This window comes from Felis catus, chromosome C1, assembly GCF_018350175.1.
Source record: "Felis catus isolate Fca126 chromosome C1, F.catus_Fca126_mat1.0, whole genome shotgun sequence".
NCBI classification, from domain to species: domain Eukaryota; kingdom Metazoa; phylum Chordata; class Mammalia; order Carnivora; family Felidae; genus Felis; species Felis catus.
The window spans coordinates 202,440,731-202,455,902 of record NC_058375.1 but is presented as its reverse complement, the minus strand read 5'-3'; the positions used below and the strand labels follow the sequence as shown (position 1 = coordinate 202,455,902).

Genomic DNA, 15,172 nt, shown 5'->3' with positions numbered 1-15,172 from the left:
TATCTGATCTCCCGTTTTTGAACTTTGAAAAAAATTCATACGTATAACATACTAATCATAAGGCAAAAAAAGTGTATTTTCTAATCACATGCACTTCATCCTTCTCCTGAGATATTTCAGCACTAAATTTTATTTATATGCTCCCCAGCCTCTTTATGCTTAGAGTTTTATTAAACACATAAAAAGGAGATCATAAGGGCGCCTGGATGGCTCAGTTGGTTGAGCGTCCAACTCTTGCTTTTGGCTCAGGTCATGATTATCACGGTCGTGAGATCGAGCTCTGTGTCAGGCTCTGCCTCTGTGCTGACAGCTCCCAGAGCCAGCTTGGGATTCTTTCTCCCTCTCTCTCTGCCCCTCCCCTGCTTGCACATGCACTCTCTCTCAAAATAAACTTAAAAGGAGAGAGAGATCACAATATAATAACTAATAATAATTGTAGCGCTCTTACCTAAAGTATTTGTTACATGCCAAATACTGTGTACTAAGTGTTTAAATAGATTTTTTTTCTTTAAATTCTCATAGCAGCTCTGTGAGATAGATGTATGAAATATCTGCATTTATTTATTATTTTTTTTTAAATTTTTTTTTTCAACATTTTATTTATTTTTGGGATAGAGAGAGACAGAGCATGAACGGGGGAGGGGCAGAGAGAGAGGGAGACACAGAATCGGAAACAGGCTCCAGCCTCTGAGCCATCAGCCCAGAGCCCGACGCGGGGCTCGAACTCACTGACCGCGAGATCGTGACCTGGCTGATGTCGGACGCTTAACCGACTGCGCCACCCAGGCGCCCCTGAAATATCTGCATTTAGAGGTGCCTGGGTGTCTCAGTTGGTTAAGTATCTGACTCTTTCTTGATTCTGGCTCAGATCATAATCTCATGCATGGTTTGTGGGATCGAGCCCCTCATTGGGCTCTGCACTGACAGCACAGAGCTTGCTTAGGATTCTTCTCTCTTCCCTCCCCCCCCCCCCCCCCCCCGGCACAGGTGGTCTCACACTCTCTGTAAATAAACAAACTTAAAAAAAAAAAATCGGTTTTTACAAATGAAGTAACTAAGACTTAGATAAGGTAACTAACTTTCTCAAGGTGATATAGTCAGTGGTACAGCAGTAGTAAACTTCGTCAGTTGGGCTCCACTTGCATTCTTAACCCCTGTGCTCTATTACTTCTCTGTTCCTTGATTTTTTTTCACTCCATACTAATCATGGGCTTCCTCCTATATTATGACATAACTTTTAACCATGTTAGTGTACATTTAGATTTCCCTTTTTTCCCATTACCATCTAGGCTAGAATGAAGATTCTCATGCATATCTTTTTAATATTTATTAGAACTTTAGTATAAATTTTTGGAAGTGTATTTTTGTTAAGACTACAATTTTGAAGTTTTGAAATTTTTTTATTATTCTTACCAAACTGCTCTCCTCACATCTACCAGTTTGTTTTCAGTGTTGCTCAAATTATTGCTTTTGTACCTGCTTTAAGGTAATCTTTTTACTTGAATGAGTGGCATCTCCCAATTTTGCTTATCCATAGTGATTTATATGCTTCATGTCATAGCAGATAATGATATAGAATTTACAGTGAAGACATTTCACTTTCTTCTCTGTTTTCCTGTTCCTTTTCTCTGAGCTTTTTTTCCCCTGTGCTTTTTTCACCAAATTTTTGGTCTGCCTCATTATTATCCTGCTTTCTCCTTACTAGACAACATTCTTGTTATATTAGTCATACCTGTCCCTTCTTGTGACCATTTTTTATCCAGATCTTGTCTCTATCTTCATCATATTTGTCTCATTTTCTTATTGTCTCCTCTTATGCGGTCTTTGTTTTCTGGTCTTTGTTTCCATTTCTGGTCTCTGTCATTTGCTTCCTCCAGAGTCCTTTGAAATTCTCATGAGTTACCCACTGTTGATGCTCCAGACTTCCTGTCTACTTCTAGTGTTTCTTTAATTTTCGTATATACCTATACCCATCTCTAGGAATATAGCTTTCTTTTTTTCAGACTTGTTTCATGAATTAGACTGTAGGGTTTCAAGTAGGCTAAGTACTCAGGACTAAGGACTCCTTAAAAACAACAACAACAGCGGTGCCTGGGTGGCTCAGTTGGTTAAGTGTCTGACATCGGCTCGGGTCATGATCTCACAGTTGGTGAGTTCAAGCCCCACGTTGGGCTCTGTGCTGACAGCTCAGAGCTTGGATCCTGCTTCAGATTCTGTGTCTCCCTGTTTCTCTGCCCTTCCCCCATTCACGCTCTGTCTCTCTGTGTCTCTCAAAAATGAATAAATGTTAAAAAATTAAAAAACAACAACAAACAGTGGAAAACTGCCAGATCTAGAGGTTAAAGGAGGCCACCTAATTCCATTGTTCCTTACAAATCCTCAAAAAAATGTAAAATGAATGAGTAGTGCAAAGAAAAGCACACATAACCATTAGCATTACTAGGAGAGAAAGAATACTATCACCTTCAAACTACCTTCTGGGTAGAGAAGCAAACCAAATGCCAATAGTGTTATTTTCTACTGCTTTAAGCCTGTGAGTGCTGAGTTGGGGATAGGAGGCTTTAGAGATTCCATGAAACAAAAATATATAGGCGGTAGAAGGCTTAGATGAAGCATAGGAAAAAAAAAAAATCGGATACCATCTGCTGAAATACTGAATATAAGTCTGGATCTTGGTAGTTCACAGCTCTGGTTACAGGAAAGGAACTTGAAAGTAATTGGTGTCAGAAGTAACAGTCTCAAAGAAGCATTACTTGTGGGGAAGGAATCATCCAAACCTGGAGACTTGGTTTAGAAGCAAAAGAAAAAAATGAGAGAAAAATGATGAGTTGTGCTGAAATAAAGGGCAAACAAGACATGCCAACCCTGCCTTGTCTTCTACCACCACTACCATCTTCCGTTAAAGAAACAGCTTTTTCCTATACTAACAGAAGAAGATATACTTAGGAACCCTGTCCGTACAAAATTATAGGGAAAAAAAACATGATTCAAAATATTTAGACCAAAAAAAATCGTACCCCTGCAATCACCGTGAACCATGAGAAAACTGTTGTATAACACCCAAAACTGAATTAAATGTCCTTAGACAAGCATTTGAAGGTATGAAAAAAACACCATGGATCAGGAATTCAAACCCTAAATCAAAATGGGCAAACAGGAAGAAATGGCAGTTGCTTATGCTCAGAAAAAAAGAAGAAAGACATCATATCAAAAGGCTAAATTAAAGGTCCCCAAGGGAAAATAAGTTTACATGAAAATTTAATAAGGGGCTTTGAAGGAAAACAGAAGAACCACCCCAGGGGGAGTGGAGATGAGATGGAGAAGTATGAACAATCAGAGATAAATAAGTAAATAAGTAAGTAAATAATAAACAATCAGGGAGAAAGAGTTGAACTCGGAAACAGGCAAGGAAGGTCCCATTAGAGTCTAACAGTCTAGACTTTAAAGATAAGAAAACTGTTAGACTTTAGATTAAGTTTTATTAGACTTTAAAGATACGGAGAAATCCTCAGTGCTTGAGTCAAAAGGATGAAATTATTTGCAAGGGCAAGAGAAGACCGATACCAGACTTCTCAAGTCATCATTCAAAGCAAGACAAGAAAAGAACAAAATTTTGAAGAAACTTGAGGAAAGAAAGGATGCACAAAGATTGTGCCAATCCAAGCAGCCAAGTATGCAGGCTAGAAAAAATAAGCTTTGAAGTGGAAGAACTCCAAAAACTGTATACATATGCTCTTCATGAGGAATCTGCAGAGTGTGAGCTTCGTCCAACCAAGAGGTGACAAGGGAGACATTGACAGGAGATAGGTGATGAACTTTCATGTATTTGGTTGTAGAGCTAAGACTAAAACAATGGTGGGAACACATGGAAAGATGGTATATAAACATTACGTCTTCTGTCAAAGGAGTATGATTGCATCTGAAAGGAAATGGAAAGGGAGAGAAAAGAAAAAGTAGAATAAAATAATTGTGTCAGAGGTAATAGGTATGAGTCAAAGGTTGCCTTTTAAAATGGACAGACTAGATAGTAAAAGAAAAAGCTTAAGAAGTAAGAGTTAATGGCACTATAAAAAAGTATAAATAGGGGCACCTGAGTGGCTCAGTTGGTTACGTGTCCGACTTTGATTTCAACTCGGGTCATGATCTCATGGTTCGTGAGTTCAATCCCCACATCAGACTCCATGCTGACAGAGCCTGCTTGGGATTCTCACTCTCTCCCTCTTTTTCCCTGCCCCTACCCCACCCATGATTTCTGTCTCTCGCAAAATAAATGAATAAACTTAAAAAAATGATTACTGTAATACAAAATAATAAAGAAAATACAAAATATAAAGAAAAATAAATTAACCTGCACTTATCTTTGAAAACCTTCATGGCTGGTGTGAGGGAGATAGGAGAGAGGAGGACTGTTGTGTAGGACAACTTTCAGTAACAGATGTTGACTGCAGTACAGTATTAATAAGCTCTTGTCATATACTGTATTTAATATAACTGGCAATAAGGCTGCAGAGGAAAGGATCTGTATCCGCAGACAGCCTGACCTAGAATGAAGCAAAGCATTCCTGAGCTTACTCTTGTATGGAAAAGCAAAGGACTGTCCAGAGGTGCTTTGATGTGACAAAAAATACACGAGTGCCAGTTGTGGGCACCTTCCAACATTCTGAAAAATCACTGAAATCACTGATTTCTGCCAAACACCAGGGCCTGAATCTGAGCATCTGAGCATGGGGGACGATCACCCACAATCCCACGGTGTGAGAGAGAGAGAGAGAGCCATTAGCTCAGTTGTGATCATGTGACATTCGGCATCACATACCACTCATATTGCAAGACATCGTTCATTTATTAAGTTAAAATTTATCAGAAATGTTCGCTCTTCTGGAACACTCGCAGAACAAGTTACTCATAATCCAAGGTTTTACTGTATGTGTTTGTTCAAGTAGTACACACAAAAAGTTACAAACCAGTATCATTTATGAATACTGATGCAAGAAACCTTAAGTTAAATACTGACATATTTCTATTCCAGTATCACATTAAGAAAATAATAAACTGTGACCGAACAAGTTCATACCAAGATTGCAAGATAGTTCGATATTAGGAAACCTATTATTATAATTTACTGTACTACTAGGCCAAAGAAAAAAATCATATGACTTTCTTTGTTGATACTAAAAAAATCTTTGACAAAACACTCATTTCTGATAAAAACATTTGAAAACACAAGAATCAGTGAATACTTCCTTAACCTGATTAAATATATACCTCACTTTTGGGGCGCCTGGGTGGCTCAGTCGGTTGGGCATCCAACTTCAGCTCAGGTCATGATCTCACAGCTCGTGGGTTCAAGCCCCGCGTGAGGCTCTGTGCTGACAGCTCAGAGCCTGGAGCCTGCTTTGGATTCTGTGTCTTCCTCTCTCCCTGCCCCTCCCCTGCTCATGCTCTGTCTCTTTCTGTCTCAAAAATAAATAAAAACATTAAAAAATAAAATTAAAAATAAATAAATAAATATATACCTCACTTTTAAAACCAGTGTTTAGTAAGGAAAAAATCAAGGATGCCTGCTATTTATATTTCTATTTAATTTTGTATTGGAAGTACTAACCAATGCAGTTACACAAGAGAAAGGACATAGAGACATAAGCATTGGAAAAGAAAGACCTATAAACCATGGTGAAACTAACTCAAAGCCTTAGGCAGAGAGCAGGATTGGAAATTAACATACAGAACAATTTGGTATATTAATACAGATAATCAGATGGAAGATAATGGAACAGAAGGCCCCATGTACAGTAGCAACAAAAAAAGGTTTTGTGTGTGTGTGTATGTATGTGTATACATGGAAAGAAACTTAGCAAGAGTTACTTAAAATTGAATGAAGGAAACTATAAAATGCTTCAAAAAGACATAAAATAAACTTAAATACATGTGAAATATCCATGTTCTTGGGGTGGGGGACATCCTAGCATGATCAAGATATGGTTCTCCCTAAAATGATTTGTAAGTTTAATGTGATCCAAATAAAAAGACTGAAAAGCTTTTTTATGGAGCTAGGCTAGTTGATGTTTTTGTGTGCAAAGGTTCATATGGAGAGGCTCTTGGGTGGCTCAGCTGGTTGAGTCTGACTCTTGATCTCCACTCAGGTCTTGATCTCAGAGTCATGAGTTCAAGCCCCACATTGGGCTCCACACTGGGTATGAAGCCTACTTTTTAAAAAAAGGTTGATATGGAAAAACACAGAAAGTTAGGAAAATACTGGGAAGAAATAAAGGGGGGGAATAGTCTTACTATATTTGTAATATTATAAAGTCCGTATGATTAAAATAGCTCAGTATTGGGGCACCTGGGTGGCTCAGTCAGTTAAGTGTCCTACATCAGCTCGGGTCATGATCTTACAGTTTGTGAGTTTGGGCCCCGCGTCGGGTGCTTGCTGACAGCGCGGAGCCTAGAGCCTGCTTCGGATTCTGTGCCTCCTCCTTTCTCTGCCCCTCCCCTGCTCAGACTCTGTCTCTCTCTCTCTCTCTCAGAAATAAATAAACATTAAAAAAATGGTTTTTTAAATTAAAATAAAATAGCTTAGTACTGATACATGAATAGACAGGTCAGTGGAACAGAATAGAAAGTCCAGGGACAAGAAGTATTTTTCTTTTAATAAATGGGGTTGACATATCTATATGGCTATTTTGAAAAATATAGTTAGATTCATCTCAACTGTACACAAGAATAAATTCAAAATTAGAGTCCTCAATTTTAAAAATGGAACTTTTTAAAAACTTTTTACTGTTTGAGAGGGCTAGGGCACAAGTTGGGGAAGGACAGAGAAAGAGGGAGACAGAGAATCTGAAACAGGCTCTATGCTGTCAGTGCAAAGCCCAACATGGGGCTCAAACCCACTTACTGTGAGATTATGACCTGAGCCAAGTCGGATGTTCAACCGACTGAGCCACCCAGGCACCCTTAAAAATGAAACTTTAAATACTAAAAGAAACTGGGAGTGCATTTGTTTATAATTTTAGTGTAGGGAAAGGCTTGTAACTGTGACTCAAAATCAAGATTCAGTAGAAGATTGATAAATTTGTGTACATAAAAATTACATTTGGGGCTCCTGGGTGGCTCAGTCCATTAAGCATCTGACTTCGGCTCAGGTCACCATCTGTGGTTCGTGAGTTCAAGCTCCCACATTAGGCTCTCTGTTATCAGCACGGAGCCCACTTCAGATCTTCTGTCTCCCTCTCTCTGCTCCTTTCCTGCTTATAATCTCCCTCCCTCCCCCTCTCTCTCTCCCTCTCTCTCACTCAAAAATAAACATTAAAAAAATTAGAATTTTCATGGCCAAAAGCATAAACTAAGAAAAATTAGGAGCAAATATTTGCAACATGTATCATAAATATTGTGCTGATCTTTCTAAAATACAAAGAATTTAAAAACTTGACAGGGGAAGAAGATCTCAATAAAGTGGTGGAAGTCCCACGTTCTGTTGCTTCACAAAGCCATTGAAAAATCAAGCAAAACTGTCAGAATCAACTTTGTCAGAACTCTGTGGAAAACAGAGGTTTACAGCAATCAAGCAAACACTAAATCAAGAAAAAGGCAATTTAAAAAATGATCGGGGCGGGGTGCCTGGGTGGCTCAGTCAGTTAAGCATCCAACTTCAGCTTAGGTCATGATCTTACGGTTTGTGACTTCAAGCCCCACGTTGGGCTCTGTGCTGGCAGCTCGGAGCCTGGAGTCTGCTTCAGATTCTCTCTCTCTCTCTCTCTCTCTCTCTCTCTCTCTCTCTCTCTCTGCCCCTTCCCTGGTCTCTCTCTCTCTCTCTCTCTCTGCCCCTTCCCTGGTCGGTCTCTCTCTCTCTCTCTCTCTCTCTCAAAAATAAATAAATATTAAAAAAAAAAAATGATAGGGGGCACCTGGGCGGCTCAATCAGTTGAGCTTCTGACTTCGGCTCAGGTCATGATCTCGAGGTTAGTGATTTCAAGCCCCGCATGAGGCCCCACACTGACAGTGCAGAGCCTGCTTGGAATTCTCTCTCTCTCTCTGCCCCTCTTCTGCTTGTGCTCTCTCTGTCTCTCAAAGTAAATAAACTTAAAAAAAATTTTTTATTAATTAATTAAAAATAAAAATGATAGGAAATTGGGACTTTTTAAAACTCCTGTGTATGCTGAGGAATTTTGAAAAACATGCACATGCCCAAGACTCATGCTCAGAAAAGACCTAAGAAGATATGAAGCTTTCACTTCTGGCCAGTCTGTAAGATCAGTGCAAGGTGGCAGTGAAGGCTGAGACAGAGTTTATAAATGACCCAGATAAGCACTCAAAGTGTGCCCCTGCATAATGCCAATGTTCAGAGCCTGGGAGAAGTTTTTTCATTTTGTTGTTTCTTCTACTTCTTTTCCTTCTTCCCTCTTTCTCCTTTTTTTCTTCACTTTCTCTCCTCCAGGTTTCAAGGAAATCTGTCAGAACATTAGCTGGAGACAAGCCAAAGGAACAGCGACTTCAGGGACCACACATGACAAATAATCACAGACTTTACAAAAAGAGTTTAGAAAACTCACTAAACACGTAGCTACAGTAAATAACAAAAACAAATTCTGAGGAGAGATAAGAATCCAGTTTCCATAATTATTATAATATTCAAAATGTTCAGCATAAAACTTAAAAACATGCAAAGAAATAAGAAAGTATGGCCCATTGGTAGAAGAAATTAATGGAAACTATTGCTAAGGAAACATAGACATTGGACTTAATAGACAAAATTTTTAAATAAACTTTAGAGAGGGGCGCCTGGGTGGCTCAGTCGGTTGAGCTACCAGCTTCGACTCAGGTCATGATCACATGGTTTGTGGGTTTTAGCCCCACATCGTGCTCTGTGTTGACAGCTCAGAGCCTGGAGCCTTCTTAAGATTCTGTGTCTCCCTCTCTCTTTGCCCCTCCCCTGCTCACTCTCTCTCTCAAAAATGAGCATTAAAATTTTTTTAAAATAAATAATAAGCCAAAGAGAATAAACATTATAAAATAATAGCTAAATATCATCAATACTCCAGTTTCAGTAATGGATAGGGCATATAGACAGAAAAATCACTAAGGAAAACATGTGATTTGACCAACACTATAAACTGCCTAGATGTATGGGACATATATAGAACATTCTGCCCATCAACGACAGAATATATTTTCTTTTCAAATGCACATGAAACATTCTCTGAGACAGACCATATGTTACACCACAAAGTAAGTCTCCATTTTAAAAGTTTGAAATCATATAAAGTATCTTCTTCAACCACAATAGAATGAAGCTGGAAATCAATTACAGATGGAAAACTGGAAATATGTGGAAATTAAACAACACACTTTTAACTAATGAAGTCAAAGAAGGAATCACAAGGGAAATTTAAAAATACTTAAAGATGAATGAAAGCCCTAGCGGCATACCAAAATTAACGGGATGCAGCAAAAGCAGTACTCAGAGGGAAATTTATAGCAGCAAACACTTACATTAAAAAAGAAACATTGGTGAGGCTGTAGAAAAATTAGAACCCATTATACTTTCCTGGTGGGAATGTAAAATAGTGCAGCTACTGTGGAAAACAGTATAGTTCTGGAGATAGATGGTGGTAATAGTTGCACCACAGCATGAGTGCACTTAAGGTATCTGAACTGTACACCTTCAAATGGTTAAATGGTGGGGTGCCTGACTGGCCCAGTCGGCAAAGCCTGCAACTCTTGATTTCTGGGTCGTGAGTTTGAGCCCTACGTTCAGCATAGAGTTTGCTTTTTTAAAAAAATGTATAAAGTGGTTAAATGGTAAGTTTTATGTATTTTTTCTCATGATATTTTAAAAAATGACCTCAAATCAATGATCTAACTTTACACCTTAAAGAACTAGCTCAAGACGAGCAAACTAAACCCAAAGCTAGCAGGAGGAAGAGAATAATAAAGATTAGAGAAGAGATGAATAAAGAATAGAAAAACAAGAGACAGTCGTCCAAACCAAAAGTTGTTTCTTTGAGAAGATCAACAAAATCAACAAACCTTTAAACTGACGAAAATAGAAGACTCACATAACTAAAATCGGTAACACAAGTGGGTACATTACTACCAATCTTACCAAAATAAAAAGGATTTTAAGACCGTTCTATGATTACATCAATAAATTAGGTGACTAGGGGCGCCTGGGTGGCGCAGTCGGTTAAGCGTCCGACTTCAGCCAGGTCACGATCTCGCGGTCCGTGAGTTCGAGCCCCGCGTCAGGCTCTGGGCTGATGGCTCAGAGCCTGGAGCCTGTTTCCGATTCTGTGTCTCCCTCTCTCTCTGCCCCTCCCCCGTTCGTGCTCTGTCTCTCTCTGTCCCAAAAATAAATAAACGTTGAAAAAAATAAATAAATAAATTAGGTGACTAGATGAAATAGATTTCTAGAAACAAAGGAGAATTGTGCAGCTATGAAAAAAAGTGTAAAAAGTTGAAGAAGGTATATAAACTCATAGCCAAAATGAAATACTGTTTCATACCTAGTAGTGGTAAACAAGAAACCCGGGGTGGCTGGGTGGCTCAATTGGTTGAGCATCTGACTCCATTTCAGCTCAGGTCATGATCCCAGCATTGTGGGGATTGAGCCCCCAAGTCAGGCTCCCTGCTGAGGGTGGAGTCTGTTTAAGATTCTCTCCTTCTGTCCTTCTTCCCTACTCACTCACTCTCTCTCTAAAAATGAAAAATAATAATAATAATAAATTTAAAAAAGAAACATGAAAATAATGAAGTATGTGTTGGTAGATTAAAAAAACAAGTTACTAAGTATATACCATATAGCATTCCATCTGTCTTCTGTTTTTACAAAAGAAATAAAAATATACATGTTTGCTTATATGTATACATAAAATATTTTTAAAATATATAAAATCGAATGTATAAAATTATATTTTATTTAAATTGGAATATAATACTATATTTAAATATGTTTTAAGTTGCTGTGTCTTCAGGTTCAGTGGTATTTCCTTTAGTGTCTAATCTGCTATTAATCTCATTCAATAATATTTTCATTCACTGTGTTTTTAATCTCTAAAATTAGTTTGGGGCTTATTTATATTTTTCATTTCTTTCCTCTTATGTTTTTCTCTGCACCTGTGATCACATGAAGTATTTTTTTTTAAGTTTATTTAATTTGAGAAAGAGAGAAAGACAGCATGAAAGGGGAAGGACAGAGAGAGAGGGAGAGGAAGAGAATCACAGGTAGGCTCCACGCTGTCAGCACAGAGCCCGATGTGGGGCTTGAACCCACAAACCGTGAGGTCAAGACCTGAGCCAAGATCAAGGGTCAGACACTTAACCGACCAAGCCACCCAGGCACCTCTAAAGCATATTTATAATAGCAGGGCACCTGGGTGGCTCAGTTGGTTAAGCATCCAACTTCAGCTCAGGTCATGATCTCGCAGTTTGTGAGCTCGAGCCCTGCTTCAGGCTCTGCTGAGAGCTCAGAGCCTAGAATCTGCTTTGGATTCTGTGACTCCCTCTCTCTGCCCCTCCTCTGCTTGCACTCTATCTGTCTGTCTGTCTGTCTCTCTCTGTCTCTCAAAACATTTTTTAAAAATGTGAAAAAAAAAGTATATTTATAATAGCTATTTTAATATCTGCAACTTGGGTGTGATTATTCTGAGACTTTTGTTTAAGCTCTTTGGTGTTAAACCTAGAGTAGACTTTATTCTAAGGCTAATGTAATTCATTTCCTAAAGCATAGGTCTTCTGGTATTTCTGCTAATGCCCTCTGAGTTCATCTAGATCTCTCTCCTCTGGTTGGAATTCAACCAATTTTGGGTCCTGCAAGAGCTCTGGAAATTATTCTGCTAATAGTTCCCCATGGGGCGCCTGGGTGGCTCAGTCGGTTGAGCGTCGACTTCGGCCCAGGTCATGATCTCGTGGTCTGTGGGTTTGAGCCCTGCGTCGGGCTCTGTGCTGACAGCTCAGAGCCTGGAGCCTGCTTCAGATTCTGTGTCTCCCTCTCTCTCTGCCCCTCCCCCGCTCATGCTCGCTCGCGCGCGCGCTCTCTCTCTCTCTCTCTCTCTCTCTGTGTGTGTCAAAAGTAAACATTAGAAAAAAAAATCTCCAATAATCATTCTTTTCCTTGAAGTTCTTGCCTGGTGTCACAGGGTTTCACCCTAAACATGCACAGGTTGGTATTTAGCTGAATACTCAACAGACTGTGCCTATTTCTGGAGCTTTTCCTTTGCACACCTCCCTCCCCTCAGGTCCTCTGTCCCAGAAATCTAAGCAATCTCAGCCTATCAAACTCTGATTTGTTTCAACTCAGTTCAGCTTAATTCCTGGGCTCTGTTTGGGTATGCCTCCCTGGACTGTAGTTCACAAATTGCCTGCAGCCAGAAACCCTGCATAATGGTAGGATTCACACTGCTTCCCTTCTAATAAGAGTCACAGTCCTACGCTGCCTGTTGTCCAATATTTTGTCCTTTTTTTCCCCCCATTGTTTATGATGGTAGGATAATTCCAGACCCTGATACTTTCTCATAGTCTGAAGTGGAAGTTCTTCAGGGTATTCAAAATTGACATCACCAATGAATAGTACAGTAATATCATGTACCTCTGAATGTGATACCCTTGGAAGGAGACAGTATCACTATATGTCACTGTGTTTTTCCAGCCTGGGCTGAATCTCATGAAGAAATAACAAACCCAACATGAAGAACAGTCCATTAAAAAATAGTGATGGGGGGGGGGAGGATGTATTCTTCACAAGTGTCAATGTCGTGAAAGAGAAAGCTGAAGAAGTACTCTGGATTTAAAAAAAAAAAAAAAAAAAAACTGAAGAGACACGAGTACTAAATGCATCATCCTATTCTGGACTGAATCTTGTGCTTAGCCCAGGGGTCAGGGGGCGGATGCTATAAACATATTGGGCCAGTTGGCAAAATTGGATTGAAGTATGTTAGATAAGAGTATATCGGCATTAAATTTTATAATGCTGGTAACTCTACCTTGGTTATATAAGAGAATGTTCTTATGAAATACACCCTGAAGTATATAGGGCTTAAGAGTTACGATTTATGCAACTTACTCTCACACGCGTCATAAGAAATACAGAGAGAGATGCATTAAATGGCAAAGCATATAGTGCAAAAGGTTAACAGTTGATGAATCTGGATAAAGAATATTCTTGTGCAACTTTTCTGACAGTTTGGGAATATTTTCAAATAGAAGTTTTTTTAAAAATATATGCTTTAGAATATGTTTGGCAATACCCATTAAAGCCAAATACATATATCCTGTGATCTAGCAGTTCTACTTCTGGGCATATCCTGAAGAGTAATGAGTAAGTTATATCTCAATGAAAAATTAAAATTATAAATAAGAACAGATAACTCTTTGAACAAGTCCCCAGTTCTTTTTAACATTCATTTGAAAATGTACAGTTTTACTTGTTATAATCTTATAATGCAGTGGTTCTCAGAGTATGGTCCTCAGACCAGCAGCATCAGCATCAACTGGAATCTTGTTAGAAATGCAGTTTTGCACCCTCTCTGTTTAGACCTACAGGGCTTAGCAATATGTATTTTAACAAGCCCTCTATGTGATTCTGAAGCATGCTGTAGTGGAGAACCCCTGCTTTAATGAACATATGTCAGGAACTACTATTGTCTTCAAAAGCATTATTTATTTATTTTTTTTCATTTTCAGCTTCTCCAATTTGGGAAATACCTGCTATATGAATGCTATTTTACAATCTCTGTTTTCACTCCAATCATTTGCAAATGACTTGCTTAAGCAAGGTATCCCATGGAAGAAAATTCCACTCAATGCACTTATCAGGTAATTGTTACATATTTACTAAATAAACGTTTACCTTATTAATTATAGAATAACAGTTGCAGACACTTAAAATTTTATGTGCCTTAGACACTTAAAGCTTAAAGTTTTAGGGGCACGTGGGTTGCTGTCAGTTGAGTATCTGACTTCGACTCAGGTCATGATCTCACAGTTCGTGGGTTTAAGCTCCCCGTGTCGGGCTCTGTGCTGACAGCTCAAAGCCTGGAGCCTGCTTTGGATTCTGTGTCTCCCTCTCTGCCCCTCCCCCACTCACGCTCTGTCTCTCAAAAATAAATGTTAAAGTTCAAAGTTTTATTGGTAATAATAGTCTTTCAGATATCATGCTATCCAAACTTTTGTAAAACTTCACTAAATTTGTCTCTTGTTTTAACAGACGCTTTGCACACTTGCTTGTTAAAAAAGATATCTGTAATTCAGAGACCAAAAAAGATTTACTCAAGAAGGTTAAAAATGCCATTTCAGCCACAGCAGAGAGATTCTCTGGTTATATGCAGAATGTGAGTACTCATTGTTTTTAAACACTTTAGAGATAAGGGAAATTGAAATGATTTCAGTGTGTTACCTGACTTTTATTTTAAAATGAGATTTGTGTACATGTGTTCATCACAGGTTGTAAAACCTGAGGACTTAGGGTAAGGTTTAATATGACTCTTCCATGTATTTTATTGTATTTTAATAATACAGATATCGTTTGCCATTACGGGAACTTGGGCTATTTTAGCTACAAAAGCTAACATACTTTTTCTTAAAGTAGGAATGATTCATTTATTTATTCATGCTAGTCCCCCTGGTAGTTAAAAATATAAAATCCGTCATTTATTCTTATTCACAAAATATGTACCCCCAAATTGTTAGAATAAATCTGACCTTTTTTGTGTTAATTAACTTCCAAATGCTTTAGTTGTATAAATCACAATGTTAGCAAGCTATTTTTGTGACAAGAAAGGCTTTGATCTTATAATTAAAGATATTGTGCCTTCTTAGGATGCTCATGAATTTTTAAGTCAGTGCTTAGACCAGCTGAAAGAGGACATGGAAAAGTTAAATAAAACTTGGAAGACTGAACCTGTTCCTGGAGAAGAAACTTCATCAGATATTTCAGCTACCAGGGTATACACTTGCCCTGTTATTACTAACTTGGAATTTGAGGTTCAGCACTCCATCATCTGTAAAGCGTAAGTAGTCTCTAGGAAAACTCTTTGCCTTTTTAATTCTTTATGGCAGGTGATTAAAATTCTTTGAGAAGGTTTTAATTCTTCCTTTCTATGTCATAAGGACACATAAATGCATAGATTCTACCAAACATCTCTTTTCAGTGTCTTTATCTTCTGTAAAAATGCTT

At 38.5% G+C, this 15,172-nt stretch overlaps 1 protein-coding gene across 6 annotated transcripts in view; it reads left to right on the top strand.

The window, feature by feature from the left end:
* The window catches only part of USP37 (ubiquitin specific peptidase 37), a 97,055-nt gene that overhangs the window by 37,164 nt on the left and 44,719 nt on the right, over positions 1-15,172 (top strand). For all 6 annotated transcript variants that reach the window (XM_003991142.6, XM_045034479.1, XM_019838669.3 and 3 more), the window contains 3 exons: positions 13,681-13,812; positions 14,204-14,327; positions 14,815-15,005. In XM_003991142.6, the coding sequence (XP_003991191.2) occupies positions 13,681-13,812; positions 14,204-14,327; positions 14,815-15,005 (447 nt within the window). The remainder of the gene's footprint in view (positions 1-13,680; positions 13,813-14,203; positions 14,328-14,814; positions 15,006-15,172) is intronic.